A 24,435-nucleotide genomic window follows, 5' to 3' on the forward strand; every position below is an offset into this window, starting at 1 on the left:
AGAAGTTGTGGACGGAGCCCGGCTCTCGTAGGAGTCCGGACGGAGCGACGGGAGTTCACCAACAGTAGTCGAAAGTCGGAAGAGACTTGTGAGGGTCGATCCTGCCAAGAACTTCGGTCGAGGATATTTTATACCCAACAGAAACTTTATAAGAAGATCCGTTCTTCCGAATCTATTTTTCATATTTTTATATTTATTTTATTTATTATCATCCACTATTTGGCGTGCATTGCACGTGTCTGCTTGCTCATACAAAAATGAAGGTAATGATCATTGTACATTACATTTAATTTCAAAATTTGCTGCCCGCTAGAAAATATAAACTCCAATCTCAGTAATATAGTAATTCGAGCCAATAACATTGTTACCTTTTATTTTTCAATATAACAACAAACAATGACCATTATGATGGTCAATGCATCATTTCCTAATAGAGCGGTACTAGAGCTGCGGACAACAAAAACAAAGAAGAAACCACAAACTTACTTACTGGCCCAAGATATGGCTAGAAAATTCCAACAACATGTCGAAAGCATGCATCAACTAGATATAGCTTCATTGTGCACAAGTTTCGTGCCACCCATGATCTCCATCCATGATCTTCTTGTGAACGAGCTAGAGACCAACCATAGGAACCATCTCATACATAGGACCAGGCCTTCTAAATCTTGCAGGAAGGATGCAACCACCCCCATACCTCTGCTGCAAGAATATAAGCATTGCAAAGAGCAAACCTCCACAAGGAATGATGATATCCCACGCAGAGGAGTAGAAATCCTCATCAGGACTAGCATAGATGTATGATGAAATGAGTTGGGGCAAGAAATGGCGAGCTCTATGGGCATCATACAGATGAGGCAATGCACGGACCGCGGTGGTACCGACATAAAAGAAAGGAGTGAGAGCCTTATCTTTGGAGTTCCCAAAAATATTAAGAATGATTTGAGGAAGCAAGAAGCCATCAAGTACCAGACCAGCATAAGATATCAGATTTCCAGAGTAAGATACCAGATCCTCCCAGAGGGAATATTGGCGGTGGTCTTCAATAGCAATACTATGCCTGTGAGAACTTACATCAACCAAGCAAGCAATTAGTCCCCCAGCCAAATACATAGGCAAACACAACATGAGAGTTGTCCTCTCCGGGACTGATGGTCCGTTCCTGCCATCCTCTGCTGATCTAGAAGACCATGCCAGTTGAAGCAAATGTAATTGTAACAAGAAAGCAACCATTGTCAGGACCCTCACGATAACCTCGTTCACGTCGAGCCACCCACCGCTCTGTAGCAGAATACTATGTCGGTTACGATGCTCAAAGAAGGCCTCAAAGTTCAAGAATAAAGGGACCATGTAGCCAAGAGCAAGAATAACAAGCATTAGGATGGATATGGAAGGAAGAACATCTGGATGCATCTTGACGTGGCAGATCTGCATTGTGATAAAAATACATGAAAGTGTGAGAGAGATGAGAACCATAATGATTTCTATGTCCATCCTCCAGATTGTTTCAACTGCTTGGAACGACGTATACCTACTGGAGGATGAGACTTGTAAAGGATCAAAGAAAAGTGGGTCTGATTTCCCCCTCAGGCTCTTAATTGTGCCATTAAAATACTCTCCAGCCTGTGGATCTAGAGAGGGGACCTGGAGGTTGATGAGGATTTTACAGTCCATGGCATTAGAGTCCATACCATCTGCTTTACATCCAACCATGCAAAGCATTCCGGTTCCAGCATTATATATACCTTCCGCTGTAATCACAGTTGGTTTAGCCACAATAGAAGATGCATTCCAGAATGTATAGCTTAACTCATAACTTACATTCCAGAGGGTGTGGTTAATCCCTGAATTTGTCATGAAAGGGCCCCCATTCCCATGATACATCTCAGTCTCACCGATGAATACTGGAGTTGCTTGTCCCCATGAATGACTACCATTCACATCTCTCAGAGAGAGAACAAACATCATGTCATCAAAGTGTCTACCATCGGGATATCTCCACTTCCCCAGCTTTGTAATATTGTTCCCTCCACAAACTTTCTTGACAGAATCCAATTTGGTGTACTTATACCTCAAACCAGGAATTGAATCAACACTGCTTTGCAAACTTCGGAACGAGACCGTGCTGAAGCAGCCAGCATCATTCTTGTTCTTTCTACGGCAGATACGCCCAATGGTGGTGCTCCGAATTGAGATTGACCAAACTGCAGGAAACCCCAGGCTGAGCCCGATAGTGCAATCACCAACAGAGGCATCAGCCAAAGAACTTCCGTTAGCATTTAGAATTGGGCAAGCCATGATGCAGAGACGGTTTTCACTTTGATTCCAAAACCCCTCGCCCACTAAGGACTTGTCAGGCTCGAAGATTCCATAATTTGCAGACATACTGTCATTAGAAAAACCTATGCGGAAGTGCAACCTTCCATCGTCTGAACACTGGATCAGATCGAAAAACATGAAACTTGGGACTATATTGATACCCTTACCGAAAGGGTCACAGTTCCCAGAAGAGCAGCTGCTCCCGGTGTCCAATATAAAGGGCCCATACAAGAAGCGCTGGAGTTTAGAACAGACTGCATCAGGATTGAATCCTGCCAGCTCTTCCTCAAATTTAATATGAGAACACGACTCTTTCACTGGGGAAATCATCGTGTACTCATAATTCTTCTGACCGTAGGCTAAAATTGAAATGGGATCGAAGTGATTCGGGCTATGGGCTGAATCCAAGCTCTCGACGGTGCCATTAACTATGCTAGTGGAGATATTGGATTTCTCAGGGTAATTGAGCTTCAAAACGGCAGAGCGATACATGGAGGTACCTTCTCGTTGGCGTTGGAGAAACCCACTCCCCACCATGCAAAGCTTGCCGGTGGAATTCGACCAGAAGCCAGAGAGCTGAAAGATAAGCTTTCTCCTCGCGATGAAGTTCCCATGGCGGATATAGCGGTTGGCTGTCCCATTTTGGTAGTAGTCAACTCGTCTTCCGTTGAAGACTAGGGTCCCTTCAACCTGAAGAACGCCGGGGGTTTTGGTCTGGTGGAGGCTTTTGGCATGGAAGTCGAAGGAGTAAGGGAAGGAGCGGAGGAGACTGCCACCACCGGAGTAGTAGCCATTGGAGAGCTGGAAGGAGGTGGAGGAATCGACCAAGAGGCCAGCTGGGATGGCTTCCGGGACGGTGGAGTTGCAGTGGTTGGCGTAGGAAATTTCATCGTGAGAGGAGGAGCAAGAAGGGGAGATGAAAGCGAGGAGGAGGAGGAGGAGGAGGAGAAACCATGGAGGAGAGGGGAAGGGAGATGAACCAGTTCTAACCCCATGCCAAAGCTTGGAACTCTTGGAAGAAAGAAGGGGAGGAGGAAAAGAGGGAGGGGCCATTTTACCGTCGAGAGTTGGGACTCGGGACGTGGAACAGGAGGCCCCAATTTGTAGGCGATGGTAGGTTAAGAAGAGCAAGCACTCCACTCCGGGTGTAATTATTAGATGGACCGGTTCCAATGGAACAGTCCAATAGTTCTTGTATTTAAGCTCAAACGAGAGGTGCCTGCTATCCACCATTCATATGACTCCAGATGTAGATTGGTCCAGTAGATCTGGTTTATGTAATCATTTCAGACAATCACCAAACGAGATACGCGGTCTATGATGTATAAGAATATCTTGTTTGATGACCGTCCACTTTTGATGGTGATCATCAAACACTACATCAGAATTTACAATGCAAATCGCACGTCACAGAGGATCTATATTTGCTCAAGAAAGGCCAGCTTATCAACATTGGCTTCTTTAAATTGGAAGAAAGATTAAATTATTTGGAAACTGAATAGTAAAGAAGATTTCTCAACTGTAATTTTATATCAAATTATCGATATAAGGAGGGTTAAATGTATCTTTGCATCCTCTTTAATCTTGATACGCCTCAAATATTTCCTTTGGTTACATTGGAAGAAAAAAAAAAAAAAAAAAAATTGAATACTTGAGATATTCTTGGAAAGAAGCTTGGAAAACATTTAGGTGCCTATAGATTTTGTAGTTAATCATCAGAATCAGTGGATTATTGGTTTTCTAATTGCATTTTCTTCTGAACTATATGGAAGGCAATTTGTCCTTCGCTTGGAGTTTTACCTTCTGATACAACCTTTGAAGGCCTTTGTCTTGGATGAAGAAAGAGAAATTTTTTTTCAAATCAACCCAACCGGTGATCCTTATGTTGATTGCGGCCATAGCCTAGGTATGTTGGAAAGAACAAAGTGCAGGAATTTTTTTTAAAACAAGCAAGCTTCCCTTTTGTCTATTGCTATTGAAGGCATTCATTAATTCAATGGTTGGCCGAGCCTATGTGATAGTAAAACGCAGCCGGCCTTTGGAGGAATATGGCACAAGGTCCAGGGCATTATAAGATTCTTTTCTGAAGGCTGATGTCACATGCAGTTTGAAATTCTGCAGCCCAGTGTTAATTTATTAGGATCTGAAGAGTTCTCTTTGTGAATGCTGAAACTTCTTGTTTTCTTTTTTAGTCGCTGCACCGATCTGTCGCATTCACATTGCTCCTTGTTAACTTGTAGCAGAATCTTGTTTCTTTCTTGAATTGCTGCCTCCTCCACTTGGCAGCAACTACTGATTCTTGTATACTTAGGTTCAAATCCATAAAAGATGGGTGGTTTTAACCTCCCCTCCAATCAGAAAAAAGAAAAAGAAAGCTCACCTTTAATTAGAATAATTATAGGAATGCCACTAAGGCCGTAAGGCATTGGTATTGACCTCGGAATTTTGAATTCCATTGCACAAGATCGTGTAGATGCCAAATCAACTCCTCGGCTATCAGTACTTCCTATAAAAAATAAGAGAAAAGAAAGAAATTTTTTGGATAGGTAGGTTTCAAATATGGTGGTAAAACTGGTCCAAACCCATTGTTCGATCAGGGACGCTTGACAATTACTAAATTTGATGGAGAAAGAAGATAAGTCCATGCAACTCAATTAGGCGAAAGGAGTGGAGCACTTGGTCGTAGAGGAATTTAATATTTTTTTGGTGAGGCTGTTCAAAGTCTACGGAGAGACTTGGAAAAGCTAGATTTTTCACAGCTAGCATTCAAAGAAATGGATAAGGGAGTGTGGAGAAATTGGAGCTTTGGTCTCCAATCATTTTATGCGGCATGATTTTGGTAGGGCTGTTCAAAGTCTAGGGAGAGATTTGGAAAAGCTAGATTTTTCACAGCTGGCATTCAAAAAAAAGATAAGGGAGCAATTGTCGGGAGAAGTTGGAGCTAGGAGTGTTAATGAGCTGAGCCAAGCTCGAACACCCCTCTATTCAAGCTCGAGCTCGTTAAGCTAACGAATACTATCTCAAGCTCAAGCTCATTAAACTTGGCTCATCGAGCTTCTTGACGAGCCAAACGCAAGTTTGCTTGTGAACAGCTCGACTCATTAATATCCTACTTACAATTTCTAATCCTAAAAATCCTAAAGGATGTAACAGTATTATTATACAAATAATATAAAGATATTTTAATCATTGCATATTCTTAACGATACAGACTCAAGAGCTTTCAAATTCGAAGAAGAAGTTGTTCAAGCTGGAGCTCTTTAAGCTAACGAAGACCATCTCAGACTCGAGCTCGAAAGCTCATTGAGCTTGGCTCATCGAGCTTCTTAACGAACCGAACACGAGTTTGCTTACGAATAGCTCGACTCATTAACCCCCCTAGTTGGAACTTTGGTCTTTATTCATTACATGTTGCTTGATTCCTTAATTGTAAAGACTCCTCAATATTATATTAATATAGTGGGTGGATAAAACCTTCCTTTCTCATAAAATTAAAAAAAAAGCCAAAGGCATTGGGCAACAATGACTGCTAAAAAATATTAACTTTGCATTGTTACATGTATTATTAAAATTTGTAATTTAAAAAAAAAAATTAAAAGTTTTATACTAATGTCTTTACCCTATCGGTTTAAACTCTGCCACTTATCCATTTGCATAGACCTGCAAGCAACCAGTGGGTGATCCAGCGATGGACCCATGTCAAGGAAGATGAATTGATACAACCCCCATCCTTCTCAAATCATTTTCATTATTTTCTCCACCTAAAGTGGAATTTACATCGAAAGTGCATTGTTTATTTCATAATAAATCAGATGCAAATGGATAGGGTGGTCTTGTGGATCTAGTATTAACCGATCTCTCTTCTTTTTTTCTTTTCTTTTTTTTTTATGTAAGGGAGGTGTAAGCCGTCCTAAATCCGTTGAATTGAATGAAAGAATATGCAAGTAGGGGTGTATGCCACTTCAAAAGAGAACAGAAGAAAGGTAACCAAGGAGAAGACAAAAAACCCAGAAAGAAGGGGAAGAAGCGAGGAAAAAAGAAAAGAAGCAACCGAGTAGGGTTGGGAAGTCGAAAGCAAGGGAGACAACATTGAAAACACTTGCCCGCTTACCCCAGCCCACTTTAGTAGTCATCGAATTAGAACTCATCATCTGAACACATCATCTTCACTGCCAGGTTAGGATCATTCTTTAATTCTTCCAACTCTTTTTTGGATCATGCACGATAAAAAACAATTCAAAATGCTTCACATGTATTTCCTTGAAGAAGATAACAAATTTTTAAGATATCCAAAAGAAGACAATGTTTGGCTCTAAATCGAATGAGATCAAATTAATTCGTCTCATGGATAAATACATAACATTTAGATCCAAATTCTAGATACAGAAACAGTCTGATTTAGCCACTCTATTAGTTTGGTTACAATGGTTCTACTAGTTTCGATGAAGGATCCTTGTCCCATCTTGTATCAGGCACTGAACTAAAACCTAGACAGGCTGCAACTTCCTTTCTTATTAAAAAAAAAAAAAAAAAAAAAAACCCTAGACAATAGTTATTCTGCAATTTGCTGGGCAATTCCGAATCAAAATAGAAATCATCTCTGTCAAATCTGTAACCTAGAAAGAAAGGATGGAAACTTCCATAAACAATAAGTCCATGCATAATTATTGCTTGCAGTCATGCCAAAATCCAAATTTCTACGTGAATCATAATCTTAGCAGAACTCGCTTAAATGGCTTTCTACCTTCTTTATTCATAATCATAATCATAATGATGCCACATGATTTCCTCAAATGCTATTTCTCACTATATTCTTACTTAAAGATAAGGGTAGATACCATGGCCGGATCCAATCATACAGAACTTCCCATCAGACTCCAACCAGAAAACCTCTGAACTAAAACACCCAAACCCTGCCACAGATAGAAATAGAATCACCCCACCTCCAGAGTCAGGCATCCAACCGAACAGGAGAGCAGCAGGCACTGTCGGCTGTTCTACCAGGCTAGCTTTGAGATGGACAATGCCTAGCACTCTTTCACAGATCACCAGGGAAGATTGTGCTACATAGACTCTGGGAATGTGGGAGGATGATGGGAGGCTTGGAATCGAGATGAGAAAGTTGCCATCAGTGTGGAATTAACCAAGCCAAATGGTGAATGGTTCTGGGTCCGGTCTTTTTCCAATGGGCTAGGGTTGGTGATCTGACAAGGAACTGGCATCATGGGGGAAGAGAGATTGGCCAGCTGAAAGGAGGAAGAGAGGAATGGCAGCTTAGAGAATGGAGAGCAAGAGGAGGAAACTAGGTTGAAGGGTACAGGAGAGGATGGAAGAAGCTCTAACTTGAAACCTCGATTTTATGAGAAGAGTGGAGTGCAGAAGAGATCATTTGAAGGGAAAGTGGATTGCAACTCGACCCTTTGGTACAATTACTAAAATTTACCAGCATGCTAGGCTAACAAGATTTCAACAGTTCAGCCATAACTCAATCGACTGTAATGTGCATTACTCAATAATTGATAAGTCAAATAAGATGGCCACAGTCCCATATTAGGATGGAAAAGAACCATGTAAAGCAACGCATCCTATAATTTTATAATTTTACATAGCAAAATGCCAGAAAATGTCTCCAGGATATTGGGAACACAAAATATACCATAGAACAATAAATTTAAAATAATATGTGACATAGTTCAATATATCATGATGTGCATTGTGCAGTATCATGTTATATGATTTTCAAATGCATTATTATTGAGAGTCTAAATGTTAGTAAAATACATGAATTCCTTAGATATTCAGCATTCAGCAATATGATATAGTAATTACAGCATCATAATATCAGCAAAGAATCAACCTTACATGAAAGCATATCATATACTCATCAGGAAGCAAATACCTAGCCTATCACTATCATCCTAGGAATATCTTGACATATTACTCGTCAGATAAGCAGTATGCTACCAGCCGACTGATCTGAAATGGCATGCTATATATTAAACATATCTCCATGCAAAAGTGCGTCCCCCCTTCCAGATATCAACAACTAAACTTTTGATAAGAAGGATCATGAAAAATAAACGATTAATAGGAAGCATTGTATTTTTCCTAAGCATCCTCCATAAGCATCAAAACCTCATCCTAGGGGTATCTAGATGCCCAATTTACAAGATGCATAAGCCAGGCACAGAAAATTCCACATTGTTACCACTGTCCATTCTAGACTTATATGAAGATGTAAACTATCATGTCTACCTAGGCAAAATTGCTTCATCAGTACTGGAACTCTAACTCAAAGCCTCAGTGTAGTATCACAGTCTTTAGCGACAGCAACTGCTCCAGCTTTGACTTTCTGAGCAAGAAATTCATCACAATCAGCTCCTTTGACGGTGAACTCCATCAAAAGCTCCTCAAAGAGTTTCTTCAGTGTGACCTTGAATCTTGTTATCGGAGTCTTATCATCCTCATCAACACATTGTACCTCGTCCTTGATGACAGACGCAACTTGAGCACCACCCATATAAGCTCTGCATGCAACAAGGATAACACGTCCCTGCTTGCGGAAATGTCCAGCAACAAAGTCCTCAAAATGCTGCAAGGAGCCAGATATGAAGTTATGCATGTAAGGCTTCCAATGCTCAAGATATGCTAGTATTCTCAAATGCTTCTTGTGATCATGAATATACCAGAGGGCCAATGAAGCCTTCTAATCTATATATTTTACCTTGTATTTATAGCATGAAGTGTTACAGATAATGAAGAATAGTCCTCACCTTTAAAGGCCTCCGCAGAGAGTACAACATTGTCCTGCAGGACAGCAAGAAGATCTCCTCATTGTAAGCCAAGGAATTCCTCTCTCCCTGGGGTGTGTTAGCAGTCCTAGAATATCCTGGTTCATTGAAGTATGGCTTTGAATTCAGAACCAGAGCTTGAATTGAGACCAAGACCTGCAGCATGGTCGAATTTGATGGGCTCCACTTTTCACAACCGCTGCCAGACCAGGTGTTCAAAAGGCTAAGGCAGACCTTCCCACAAGCATACAAGTTTGGATTAAGTCGGAGTCCACCTGAATGATAGTGTAGAGCCTGCACAACATTTAAGAAAGTTCCCTTATTATTCAAGTTTCAGATAGAGAAGTCAGTAGAGAACACGACCACTCACATACCGGGGGTGATTGTGGATAGTTAGAAGGAAACTGAATGTCAAAAAAGAAGAGGCCATCATGATAAGGAGTTCCTGCTGGTCCTATTATAACAGCCCTCAGCAGGTCCATCCTGTCTTCATAGACTCTTACAGATATCATCTCTGTAGAAATACAACAAAACCAATATGATTAAGATAACTACTAGAAAGTGAATAAGACTAAATGAAATTCGAGGATCAACTTACATATCCTTGTGCAACCTAAAGCATCATAATGAATTAAAGTATGGAAAAACTGATGTACTTATGAATTAAAGTATGGAAAAACAGTATGGATCACATGATTCAGCAATAGCAAATATTATTTCTGGTGCAACAGATATTCAAACCAGAAGGCAGATTACACTACATGCCTGAGAAAATCTAGTGGATGATCATGCTGGAAAAGACTATCATACAACTTTCCACTACAACATATTTCTGGGTGAAACTACTCGAGCAAAATCTCTCCTTTGCGGTTCCTCGAGACTATATTCTGGAATCTGGACTTAAATACATGGTCCAGATTTTAGCGGTAACTACCAATTTTTTCTCAAAAAGCAGGGGCATGGAGGGCTAGACCAGTTATATCTATGCCACTATGTGGCTAAATGTGCAAAGATATCAGCAGCAGCCAGTCTCATAAATAAGTCTAACATTTCCCCATGGCAAATCACAAGACACTGGTTCATCCAGCTTCAAGACCCCACAACATAGTGATATACAAGCAGATGGTGTGGACCTATCCATAAGGCTACTCATCTGATTACATATAGACTTGTCTACAAGATCTACATCAGTAAAGATAATCCTGGTAAACACCTCACCTCTCTGCTTGCAGCGCTCCTTTCCCAAGACCCTTGAGATCTCCCTCTAGTCACCCCTGGACCAGAAGTTCTCCAGAAGGGATGCACCTTATGAACAAATGGATTTTTAGGAAGCTTCCTCAAACCAGTGGATTGCCAGGTTGAACCTCTGGCTGACTATCTAGCTCCAGGCCATACACCTGAAAGTTAGGTTACATACCCACAGGACTGGTTTTGTTGCTCTTTGCACCACAAGCCCTAAACCCCTGCTCCTCTCCATTCAAAAGATGGCTGATGTGACATCATGATCTTATAGCCATATATAAAGTGAATTTTGTGAACCTCCAGAAGAGTAGGAAGCAACAGGCACATTTCACCAGATCATGGATGGTTGGTTTAGAACTTTTTTTGGTGGAAAAACAAGATCACCCTCACACATCCCATATTTTTTTGGTTGCACAATCGTCTTGTGTTCTAACATATCAGCTTAATCATTCTCTCATCCAACCAAGACAAATGGAAACATACTTAACTAGGTGATGTGTAATATTTCCAACAATTAATTATAAAAAAAAAAGAATTTGTTTTAAAATAAATGAGGAAAATATCATTAAAACCATATTAAATAAAGAAATTGAAAGGAAGAAATCAATAGACAGAAACAGTTCCAAACCGAATGCCAAAAAAATTTGCTGCTTCAACAGATCACCAATTGGTTATAGTTGCAACACTTCCAACAGATCACACTCACCTGGTAAGTCCTTCTCCAGGACCTTCCACTCATGCTGAATCCTCTTTGTCCAATCTTTTGATGGCTGATATTAATGTGTCAAAATGGGAAAGAAAAAAAATTAAGAACGGCCAAAGCAGGGAAGCAACGAGAATGTAAATACTTAACAAGCTTACCTTATTCAGTGCAGATGAATTCGCATAATAATGATCTGAGTAATCCTCAACAGTATCGAACTGCTTGAATGATTTAAATTTGCTGTCAATTTCATCTCCAGTCTGTGCCCTCAACTTGAAATCAATTGGCCTTTCAGGTTCAGACTTTTGCAACCATGGTACTGAAGCCTCCACCCCTGGAGGTAGATCCAAATCATCAAATTTAGCAGCCAAACTATAGTTACAATCATTATCAATCAACTCAGGATCATATTCATAGTCTTCATCATCTTCATCATCGTCATATTCCTCCTCTTCATCCATATAGGGAAAATCTTCTAGGTTGAGCTCAGGGCATGTAACAGTATTCATGAGAATATCATTTTGCACACCAATGTTTGAACTATTTGAACTAGAACCTATAAGATCATTGGAATAAACACCCTGCAGAATTTATTTAAGGGAAAAAAGAATCTGTTAGATCCATGTTATTAAATGATTCTGGTACCAGAAATTGCAAAGTCATTATTTTTGAGAAAGTATTCTGTATACATTCTAGAATTATTCACACCTTTGCTTCCTTTTGCCTATCCATATCATATTCCACAGTTTGCTTATTCTTATAATCAGAACTACTTTCTCGGATGATCATAACTGAATCTGGATCATCATCTCCATCAATTTGAATGACCTCATGAGGAACAACCTACAATATGGAAACAAGTTGCTTGTTGAGTAAGTACAAAACTATGAAAACTATTTCAAAAGTCCACTAATCAATGCAACAGAAAAATTGAACCATGGCAGAATATGAGCTTGTACTAATAGAATAGTCGGAAAAATATGCAATAATACTATATGTATGTGTTGTGTTATACAATTTTGTTATACCAAAAATATCGTGATATAATAGATCTCATCATACAAGCTTCTCTAACATGCTTGATGCCTCTACCTTATTCAGCCAAATAAAGCCGCATCCATATGTGAGAAGCATACCAAATAAATAGGAGAGGATAAAAAGGTTTGATTATATAAACATATTAAACAAATTAAAATGTAATAAGAGCATGCAGAGACAGAATGGTTAGATTATTAGATAATCGAATATGGTAATTAGAAAAGGGCAATGTCCAAACATAATTAGAAATAATACCCTCCGATTAATGAAAAATTTATCCAACAGGATTGGTTCAAATTGAGGATATCATGAAAGAAAAAAGTTCAAGACAGAAATATAGCATGTAAGATATTGATAGGTTTCTGATCTACAGAGGCATTCTTATTTTGCTGATTTTACATTTGGAAGAGCATTTTATGTAAATTTGAAAGACAAGAAGAGCTGCAAATTCAGATCATGTGTAATGGAAATGTCATAATGTGGGACAGCCATGACAGAAATCCTTCCTGAATAGCAAATAGAAAATCCACTTTATACAGCCACAAGACAAAACTACTGCTGACGTCATGTGTTTTATTTCATAATATCTCAAAGTAATGACATGAAAAATGACAACATAAACAAAAACAGTACGAGTAATAAACACACTGACAAATATATATACACATATATAGTCAAGTAAAATACTATATAGAGGCATATCACCTGGTTTCTATAATAAGTAACAAAGAAGGGTCCATTTCTTGATCTATAGTATTATCACCAAAATGAAGATTGGAAGCCAATGGACTTACTGGAAACTTAGATCAGCCTTTTATTCAGTAGTAATACATCTAAGTAAATGCTTTTAACCCAAATGACATCCTATAAAATCACGGAGATCCATTCTTATATAATAATCTCATTTGCTATTGGCAAGAGCATTTAAAGAGAGTTAATGTGATTATAGGAATATAATGTAATGGAGATTGTATTGTCATACAATAAACATTCTTCTTAATCTTAATTACAAACCTGCCAAGCATTTTTGGAAAAAAAAAAAAAACTAAGAACATTGAACAGGATTGTAAAACTTACTTTATTACCAACATGGCCAATTCAGCAGATAAAAAATGCAGTTTATTTGCAGGAAAAATGACATTCTCAGAAAAGGTGGTAAAAGAGTTTAAGAGTGACAAATAAATTTAACAGGCCAAAAGGTAGAAATGGGTGGAACGATCTTATTCAAACCCAACAAAATTTACTGCTGGAGTAAATTATTTGAAGGCTTCTTTTGACTAAATGACAACCAAACCATATTCAGAACAAGTTCTCTAGAGTTCAACTTTTAGCATTTCAGAGATAGTCTAGTACAAGTCTACAATATCTTAACAAACAATCCTGTAACTGATTAGATATAATTTACAACTTTCCCTTATTGAATATTCTCTATAGAAGCCAGCTGTTCTTCAGCAAACAGGAGTTGAAATTACTATGCTCAAGATAACACATGCCAAATTCAATATGTTATCCTCAACAAACTTCAAAATCATAAATTGTAATAGCAAAAAGACCAAACAAAACAAGTAGTCTGTCCTTACAGACCCAAGGAGTAAAGCTTATCATTTAAAAGTAAGATACCATGGATCTAAAATCCAAATATAAAATTACCAAAAACAAATTCCTATAAAGGCATAAACAAAACCTTTCAACATACAGCCTCTTACAGGTAATGGTATTGAGTTGAGGTCTGCCTGAGCCTGAACCAGAGATGGAAACGATAGGCTTAGGCCTAGACCATAGTGCAGGTTGAAAGTAGCATCAACATACAGGGCCAGGGCTTTGTTTTTCTGTCAAGCCAAGTCAGGCTGGGCATGAGGCCTGTCTTAGATTTTCTTAATATCTTAAGCCCAAGCCTCCCCCCAACTAGCTTGAGCTTCAACTTCTTAGCCCTAAGCCCTGCTGAGGGTCTACATTCCAAGCCTGGGCTTGCAATTTTTTGGACTGCTCCAACCCATTGACACTGCTCTTTACTATCAGCTCTATAATAAGAGCAAAACTGCATCTTTCTCAGTAAATCTTTTTCTCGTTTTGTTCTGGGTGGGATTCTGGGCGTTTTCATGAGAGGGGGGTGGGATGGTCAGGCCGGAGGATCAATGTGACTTCAATGATATCAATAATTGATACAGAGAATGCTTTGAGGCCAATATTGTGCAATATTACTGCACAGATTAGAGAGCTAAATTAATCCAAGGTAACTTATAAGAAGCACAATTGCAAGAGAGGAAGAGATATGGATAAAGATGTAACAAAGAGAAAGATGATGCATAAAATTAGAATTTACTCTTCATTTATTGATCCACCTTTGAAGTTGCTTTAGTTTGTTTCTCTTTCTTTCCAATGGCCTATATTCGTGTTGTTTATTTAGTCCAGATATGAGGATGTGGGCAATAATAACATGGGAATATGATTACAATTCTTTTCTTAGTCTCTTATAAAGTTTTTGTACACCTTTTCCCTTGACAGTTCCAGACTATGTTAATTTTATTACTTTATTTCAGAATATTCAGATTTTATAATAGTGTTGGGATGAAAGGGTCCATTCATTGAACTATAAAGCACAATCAACCTCATTTTATGTTGTTGTAACCTAATTGTGAAGACAACAAAAGGACAGAAATAAGCAAAAACCCACCCCCACATTAATGAATATTTGTAGATTAATTTTTTAAAAAAAAGTTAAAAATTTTAAAGCAATTGTGGAGAGTTTGCAATTGCATCATAGACTAATCCAAGAAGATGAAGATTGGTAAGTTTTATTTATAAAAGGAAGGTGATATTGGCATAAGTTTAAGACTTTTTTTTTGGTTAGATTTTGAGAAAACATAATGAATGTACCATTTATTTTCCTTATAAGCATGGCACGTCTCCACATTTTTTTCGTGCAACTGGACTGAGAATTCACCTTAAGCATAAATTCAACCATTTTTCTTTCGCTTACCTCCTCTATGAAGGTCTAAGTATCCAAATCAAGTTTACCTCAATTGGTATCAGAGAGCAGGTTCCCATAGATTTATGATACTTTTGCTGTTACGACATACAATAGACTGATTTGACATTTTAGCATTCTAGATGACAGTATGGAGCCAAGCTGACACATCTCTTTGACAAACTGAAATAAGACTAGTTATGAGAACACAAAATTTTGGCTGACATTTTCACATTAAATTGATCTGCTAGAGAAAAAAGGTCCAAAAAATTTGATGACTTTGGGAGATATAACTAGATCATTTGTAAAAACTTTTCCTTCTTGACAACTACCCAGCGAGACATTGGTTTTGTTGATACTGTAAAATGTCTATACCTCATTCTGATGCAAAATTTACAAACTGCATGGATCTCTTAATGGTTCTCCAGCAACATAATAATAATACTAATACAAAGCACAAAAACATTTATCAGTTGAAGTACGCTTGAACATAGATTAGGCTCAAGATCCAATTGATAGTGGGCCCACCATACAATATTGCACATTTACTGATGCAACTTCATCCAAATGCAAAAGCAGTACACTGAAATTATAAGTCATGCCACTTCCAAGCTGATCTGATCATAATTCTCTTATTAGCTAGGATGGTTGTCCAAGTGATGTTTCCTATCAAATTCTGTAAGGATAATCAGGTTGGAGTGCATAGCACAAGCAACATAGTACAAGAAGAGAGGACCAAGCAAATTGAAGTGAACTTCCATTTTATCCCAAGAAGTTTGAAACTAAATCAAACATTATAGATTAAATCTCAAAATCAAAGCAGTCCAATGTTTACCAATGATTTTATCCCACAAGCTCCACCTATTTGGTAGACAGTTTAAACAATAGACAGGTCATAAAGCTAGGTATCCTATTTAGTTAAAAAGAGCAAAAGTTCAAAATTCTTAAGTGATGGGGAGAGATTTAAAGAAACTTGTTGAGGAGGCAGATGTCAATTATTCCACAAGCAGACAGAAAAAGAAAAAAAAAGAATTTAAGTTTCCAATACTTAAAGAAATGTTCATGTAAGGATAAGTTTATGACAGATAGACAAAACATAAAGAATAAATGGAAAGCTTTCCGACATTTCCTGGGTTCATTTTACGCTAAGAATATTTAGATCTTTAAGCACACCATAACAACTGCTTGATCTTAATACTTTTCCTACTTTTGTTTGTAATTCATAATCTATATTGCATATACATGAAGTTCTTAACCAACATGAAGAGAGGGAAGAAAGTAGAAGTGATGGCGGTTTTTTGAGACACCCCTTTGATCCTCTCAAGAATGGTTTTCTTAGTATTCCGCAAATGGAAAATTCTCATCTTTGTTTTTAGCATGGTTCGCTATACCACTGTGTACTGCCCATAACGGTACCATATTATATAGGTACTAAACCAAATCTCTGTACAAAGGGCGTACCAAGTTGAACCCCATACCGGATATATTGACACAGCACCAGCATGGTACTTATATGGATTTGGTATCGAGATGGCAAGTGTTGGTCTTTATCTTCGTTACATCAATCAGGTGCATTAACCATTTCTTTCTTACCCCTGGAATCAATGTTCTACGCATACTTGATAAAAGAAGCACACAACCCAAAGGAATGAGTGGTGATCTATCCTTTGTTCTCTGCATGAATAGCAAAAAATCTTTAATATTTTATTGGTAGAACTCACTCGATACTAGCAATGAAGACCTATAATAAGTCTAAGTTCAATGCCTCAGGATTAATAATGATAGTAATAATGATTGACAACGATAACAATGTTAATAATAATAATAATTATTATTATTATTAATACTATTAACATTATTATTATTGTTGTGGTGGTGCTGCTGTTGTTGCTAAAATTTAACAATGTTACTAAATAATAATGATGGTGATAATCACAACAACATCTAAACAAGGGTTTCTTCTTTCATTTTTTCCCCCTTTTCAGGAACTCAGAATTGTACCCTTCAAAGTGAAGCCCCAGCCAACTTCACCCTGCACGCAATTCTTTCAATTTTCCGATTTACCAAGACAAAAAATGCCCAGCCTGAAAAAGTTGACCCTAGTCAAGTCATCACAAAACTCGAACCAAACTGATAGCAGAAACAAGCATCATCTCGAGTACATGCCCTAAGATCAATATCCAAAAAATAAACCAACAACTTCTATCACCCAGAATAACCAAAAAAACAACTTTTTTCCGCAGTTAACCGCAACAATACCAAACCCTATCTCACAAACAAACATCAAATCAATCATGCATGTCACAAAACCAATCAAATCAAACTACGCTAAACCAGAGAACCAGGAATCCCAAAACAAAACATCAAGATTGCAACTTTGTCGATCCCAACCATAAGCCACGTGCAATCTTGTGAACACAACAAAAAATCCGAGAATTTGAAGCACAAAATTGGGAATTCAAGAAACAAAGAAGAAAGAAAAGGAGAAAAAGAAAAGGGGAATAGAAAGAGAGGGAGGAAAAAAAAAAGCAAAGAGAGGGAGAGAGAGAAAGAGAAGGGAACGGAGGAGACGGCATTAGACCTGACAACGCTTGCGCTTCTGCTGGGCGGAGTTCCATCCGGACGAAGACGACACATCGTGATCCTCGTACGAGGCGCTCCCTCCGAAGTGGTGTTGCCTGCGGATGGAAACCGTTAGAAGTCGACAAAGAGATAACGGCGGTAGAGGGCGGACTAACGGAGATCGCCTTACTTGGAACCACTGTTGGTGGAGTAGTCGGCGTCCATGGAGCCGGCTCAGAATAGCGCGCCCAATGCGGACGACAAAAGAGGAGGGTGGGGGCGAATGATCGGCTCGGGCTCGGCTTTCTGGCTTTCGAAGCCGGCTCGGCCGGCGACGGTTTCGAAGGCCTCCCACCGCGAGAGAGATAGAGAGAGAGAGAGAGAGGCAGGAGGAGGAGGGAAAGAGCTCCAGAGGAGAGAGAGCTTTGGGTTTCCTTTCCTCTTTTGTTTCTATATAAACTGGGAAGAGGGACACTGAATTGTACCCCATGGAAAGACCACAGTGGTTTTCTTGACGCCAGCCGTGTACTGTTACCAGTGGGCCCGATATAAATGATTGTGGTCTAGTTTCGGGTGTGCCCGGGACTGCTCCTTGCTGTTATCGGTATCTTCGTGCGCGGACGCCGCGGAGGACCCTGACTCTACGTTCTTTAGGTGCTCTTCGTCATCGCTCGAAAGAGTACAGATCGCGTATGCATTCTGAAACACCAAACACATAAGTGGACGATAACTGTCTCGAAAGGCACCGTAGCAGCAGATGCTTGTACGCAATTGTGCTTCTATTTCGGCCAGGCGAATAATTGTGATGCTGTTTGAGATGGGCAGCTGATATTCTCGGTCCTAAAACCGGAAGTTATTTTCGCACCGTGCAGCAGCCCTTGAGATAAATGTAACAGATTTTGATACCCAAAAAGGTCACATGGAATTACAGGTTTAGCCCCCTAAAGGAGGATTGGGATTTGCTTCGGAACTAGTTGAGCGATGACCATATGGGAAGAACCTCAAGGCCCTATCATCTTCGAGATGGATGAAACGTTATAAATTGCTGTGTCACACGATCATCTTTGAGGTGAATGTAACGTTGCAAATTGATGTGTCGAGGCATGAATAGTATAATAGGATGGGCTACAAATCATACTACATAGACCATCAACTTAATGCGTTAATTCAAAATAATTCTGTTCTCCCTATAACATGATGAGCATTATACCACTTAGATAAATGATATATTTTTTTTTCCTTTAAATTCACTCGAAAACTTGCATCTGACAATTTTTGTTCCAAAAAAAAAATTAAGAACAGATAAAAATCATGAAAACATCCTTGGAAAATTCTGCCCACTTCTGAGCTGGCATACATATTCTATCCCTTACAATGATTGTTATCATAATTATTGTATTTTTCTTTAAATAGATATTATAACAAACTTTTTTTATCTCTGAATTCATGTTAATCTTAATTAGACTTAGCTGGCATTAGACATTTTGTTCCAAAAGGTTTAAAAATAGACAAAAACTATTAACTTGTTCGTAGCCCGAACCATCTCCCAGGTGGCATGCATATTTCAGTTCATACTAAATGAACGTTACTATATTTTTTATATTTTTATTGAGTCTAAATAATTTTTCTTCCTTTTAAATTCACTATCTACGTGACGACAATTGGCTAGCATCTGACATTCTGTTTCAATGGATTTAAAGATAGACAAAAACTATAACAACATTCACAGGAAACACATGACCGCCTCCTAACTAGCACGCATATTCCATTCCTAACTAAATAAATATTAATATAAAATTTATGTTTTTTAAAATTAATATCATAATAATTATTACTTTTTTCTCTTTAAAGTCATCGTATTTTTGACTACACTTAATTTGCATCTAATATTTTATTCTAATAGATTTAAGGATAAAAAAATTATAAAAACATCGATAGGAAACAGTTGACCATCTCTACGCTAGCACCGCATAGTTCATTTCCAATCGAAATAATACTACGACAATTATTATAATAAATTTTTTTTTTCTTTAAATTCATTATATTTGTGACTACTCTTAATTGGTATCTCATATTTTGTTCTATAAAATTCAATGATAGACAAAAATTATTAAAATATTTATATAAATCACTTGACTACCTTCCCACTGGCACATATATCTCATTCATTGTTATTGCAATTCTTATATTTTTCTTTAAATAAATATTCAGACAAGTTTCTCTCTCTCCTCAGTAAATTTATCGTATTCTTCATTGCAATTAACTAGCATTCAATACTCTATTTTAAAAGACTTAAGAACAAGCTGAAACTATGAAAATATCTTAAGAAAATATATTACCATCTATTTTATATTCATCGCTATTCCTTTATCTTTCTTTAAAATTATTATATTTTTAACTCTATTTGACTAGCATCTAAGATCTTGTTCCAAAAGGTTTAAAACACATAAACTATCAAAATATTCATAAAATCCATCAAACTGCCCCCAACTAGCATGTGATGCATATTTATATTTATATGAATATTATAGTAATTTTTTATTTATCTTTAAATTCATTGTATTTCTCACTTTACTTGACTAGCATCTAAAATTTTGTTCTAAAAGGTTTAAGCATGATAAAAATCATGATCATATCTAAACATATATTTCATTCACACTTAAATAAGTAGTTTCACCTTTTAACTTTTCTTTCAATTTGCTGTATTTTTTAATTTGCTTGACGTGTGTATGATATTTTACTTCAAAAAATTTAGGATAGACAACACCTTCAAAATATCCATGAAAAATATCAAACTACATAAATCAATAATATAAGATTTTTTTTTTTTAAGAGTTATTACATTTTTTGCTTTGCTTGGCTAGCCTCTGATACTCTATTTCAAAAGGTTTAGGAAAGACAAAAACCATTAGAATATCTATATATATATTAAAAAAAAAAAAAGCACCTTACCACCTCCTAGCTAGCATGTGATATTTTACTTATACATAACTAACTGTTATGTTCACCAAAAAAAATAATTATTATAGTAATTTTTATTCTCTTTAAAATTTATTGTGTTCTTTAATCAATCAGCATCCGACATGCTATTTCAAAAGCTCAAAGACTACCATGATCTATTTTAATTTTACTAAATATGTGCTATATATTTTTATTTTCTCTCTATTTTTTTTATATTAGTTGTTCGACATGTAATCTTTTATTTCAGAAAATTGAAGAATAGATAAAAATCATCACATACACAAAAAAAAATATTTCGGTCATAGTTGATGTACACTTTTTTCTTTTCTTAAAATGAATATTATTTTTTTTAAATTTGTTGCACCTTCAACATTTCTTGACTAAAATTTGACATTATATTTCAAAAATTTAACAATACAAAACTATCAACTCATCAACCGAAAACATATAATTAACCACCTTCAAGTTGGTATATAATATTTCATTTCTACTTAAGTGAATATCGCTATAATTTTTTATCATTTTCTTCGTTCACTTTTTACACCACTTCCCTAGCATCTAATGTTATGGTTCAATGGGTTTAAGGATGGATGGAAAACATAAATATGTGTATAAAAAATATATAACTGCTACAAAGCTAGCATGTGTTATCATTCCTTCTTAGATGAATATATCATATATTTTTAGTTTTTATATTGAATCCACTCTTTTCAACTTTTCTTGATCATCATTTAACATTCCATGTTAAAAGTGTCTTTCAAGGCATCAATACGATATATCCAGTCACCTTCTAATTAGCATATAACATTTTTTGCCTAAAGTAAACAGATATTTACTCTATCAAAAGGTTGTTTTAGATGGAGTTAATTTATGGATTACTAGAAACCACAAACTATGCAGACTTCTTTTTATGAGCTTTAACCTTTTTGGCCTCACTTTTCATTTGGACTTAGAATTGAGTGATTTCATCTTTGAGACAATTTACCATTATATGTTGATGTATCATCGACTAGTATTTATTACAAAATGCATTGGAAGCCACACTAAATAGCCCATCAAATAAATCGGTCCATTATTTTATCCTATCCATGCCGAGGATATGAAATAATTAGCATGATTTACCTAAGAATAGTTGATCTATAAGTTACACAAATATTATTTTCATTTATCAATAAAAAGTGGGGTGGACCGTGGACTGCCAATGTTTTACTCAAAAATGAATATTAATTTAATTTAAAATTCTACTGACTTGTATGAATATTAGTTTATTAGCATCTAATATTTCATTACACATATCACTCCATACATGTATAGATAAAATCCATCAGTGCAAATATAAAATGCAAAGCTTAACAAGGTCGACAACTCGATGGATCTAGGCATACATGCAAGCATCTGAATTTATTTATAATACGAAATTGGCATCCTTTCATTAGCAACTGGAGTTATACATCCGATTTTTGGGTGGTGCATCCAAAAAATTTAGACATGGATTATTAAAATATGGACGTCTCTCTCTCTCTAATATATATTGTTGGGGAATACCCACCGACCGTCCGACCGATGGCCGAAGGGACCGACCGACCGACCGACCGACCGACGGCCGGAGGGACCGACCGACCGACGGCCGGAGGGACCGACCGACCGACCGACTGACGGCCGGAGCGACCGACCGGCAGACGCCATCACCGGCCAATTAACGGCCCCCAACCGACTGAGGATGTGTCGGTCGGGCATACTTTTTCCGACCGACTGGACCTGGAAGCCTGATGGCCGACTCACGTAAGACTCGCCGACCAACGGAGGGGCCCGACGTCGCTCAGCTGGCCACCGACCTAGGGTCGGTCGACTCCTCCGATCGCCGTACAGCCGCCAGAACTTGTCAGTTCTGACAGCAACATGCGGCACTGCCACCTAGGGGCATTGTCCCGCCTAGGGCATTGTCAACCCTAGTGATTTGACAGTCCCACGGCGATATGACACTTTTACGGCGACTCTGACAGTCTACAGTGAGTTGACAATTCCTCAATTGTCCGCGCCATTAATAACGGCGCCATACCGTGCTCCACTATATAAATCAGAGAAGGCAACAGTGCAAGAGAGATCCCTCGACTTCTCGACTTAAGAACCACAGGCTCGCTCCTCTCTCTCTCTCTCTCTCTCTCGATGAGCTCTCTGTCTTCATTTCACTGTTGTCCAGTCACCTCTCTGACTTGACCGTCGGAGGGTCCCCGCCGGAGCCGCCTCCGGTCAGTGTGGACTTCTCTTTTTGCAGGCGCTCGTTCTCCGACGATCAGACGACGAGGCGATTGGCCGCAACATATATATATATATATATATGTATGTAAAGATACTAAGAGAAAAGTAATATGAAACTTGAACACTCATTTGAAATCAGATAAAAATCATACAATATAACTGGCGAGAGCTATTGCAGACATTGACGGATATGTTTGACTAATATGTCCATCGACCATTCTCCGTACCAGCAAAAGGCACTGGACCGTGCTTGATGTAGTTTGTGACTAAACAGGCCGTGCCAGATACGATATGTTAGCATCAAACTCTAATATGGTACAATTTTAGGCCCGATGGATAGCGGATCATGCCAGACCTCTCTATATACCAGTGAAGGGCACTAGATTGTGCTTGGTATGGCCCGTTACTAAACGAGCCATTCCAGACACGATATGATTAGCATTAAGATCCAACCCGGCATGGCCCTAGGCTCGATGGGTAGCGGATCGTGCTAGACACGGTCTGTTGGCCCGTGGATCTTTTTTTTTTTTTTAAAAATTACAGACTGACGGTGCCAGACACGATCTGTTTCTATCCGTTACGGACTGTGCCAAGCATGGCCCATTTCAATCTGTTACAGGGGGTGGGGTGCCGGTGCAGTGGTCGATGAAGGGTGGAGGGGGTTCGGGGGGGAGGGGGGAGGGTGGTTTTGGCGTAGATGGATGCCAAAGCCCGAGAGGAGGGGAGGGAGGATAGTGGTTATGCGGAGCAGAAGGCGGACGATGGGTGCGGTGTGGACGGTGGTGGGCAGGGCCACAGCGGGTACCTCGCGAGGAGAGAGGGAGAGGAGGGTGGAGGAGGTTCCGAAAGGGGTGGCTTTGGCGCGGACGGATGTCGGGACCCGAGAGAAGGGGAGGGGGGGTGGTGGTCGTATGGAGTTGGAGGCGGACGACGAATACGGCGCAGACGGCGATAGGGCGGGGCCATGGTGGTGTGACATGGACGACCGCCCCCCCAAGGAACCCCTCTGCTCTCCTCCGACCGCTGCACCCACACCCGCACCCCACACCCCAAATGGGCCATGCCATGGAACGGCCCGTTTCAAGGGGGTCAAGCTGGCAAGTGGGCCGTGTTGGGCCTGAGCTGTGGATTAGAAAATCCCAACCTAGCCTAGCCCTCCTCTTATGATCCGTGTTAGGCACGGCATGGCACTGTAACTGATGGACCATGCCAACCGGATCAGATCGTGTCATGGGCGGTCCGATCCGTTGCCCATCTCCACTCTATGCAGTTCAAATCAATCGCGAAAAAAAGGCATAAAAAAAATGAGAAACATAAAGCATCAAATAAATGCCGCTGTTCCCAGTTTAGTAATCTGCCAAATACCCAAAATTATATTTTGGGATGAACAGACCTCCCCATGTCTGGATTGGTGAACAAGATGTTATTGCTTTGAGATACGTGCATCCGTCCCTAGTCCATCCTCTCCCTGTGGCCCAACAATATAGAGGCCAAGCCCACGGTAAACCTGGCCAGGTCCAATAGCATGTTGGGCCAACCGCGTCCCCTCTCACGTGGCACGCCGACACACTGTTACTCCGACACCGCGTGGG

General features: G+C 38.8%; 1 protein-coding gene across 1 annotated transcript; it reads right to left on the reverse strand.

The window, feature by feature from the left end:
* Positions 1–346: 346 nt before the first annotated feature.
* Positions 347–18,073, reverse strand: LOC105041516 (uncharacterized). The gene is made up of 9 exons (XM_029263073.2): positions 17,814–18,073; positions 17,643–17,739; positions 11,764–11,898; positions 11,214–11,636; positions 11,059–11,122; positions 9,485–9,624; positions 9,093–9,404; positions 8,613–8,911; positions 347–3,538 (listed from the first exon to the last, which is right to left on the reverse strand). The coding sequence occupies exons 1-9, from the start codon at positions 17,846–17,848 to the stop codon at positions 616–618; spliced, it is 4,428 nt and encodes a 1,475-aa protein (XP_029118906.1). The 5' UTR covers positions 17,849–18,073; the 3' UTR covers positions 347–615.
* Between the last annotated feature and the right edge of the window lie 6,362 nt (positions 18,074–24,435).

The sequence above is a fragment of the Elaeis guineensis genome, chromosome 3 (genome assembly GCF_000442705.2).
Source record: "Elaeis guineensis isolate ETL-2024a chromosome 3, EG11, whole genome shotgun sequence".
Lineage (NCBI taxonomy): Eukaryota > Viridiplantae > Streptophyta > Magnoliopsida > Arecales > Arecaceae > Elaeis > Elaeis guineensis.

Excerpts from the sequence above, each read along its gene's own strand:
- LOC105041516 (XM_029263073.2), bottom strand. The coding sequence starts at position 17,848 with ATGGACGCCGACTACTCCACCAACAGTGGTTCCAA. Across the intron at positions 11,899-17,642 it reads AGAAGCGCAAGCGTTGTCAG|GTTGTTCCTCATGAGGTCAT; the intron begins GTCTAATGCCGT and ends TCCATATTGTAG. Across the intron at positions 8,912-9,092 it reads CTCTGCGGAGGCCTTTAAAG|CATTTTGAGGACTTTGTTGC; the intron begins GTGAGGACTATT and ends GGCTCCTTGCAG.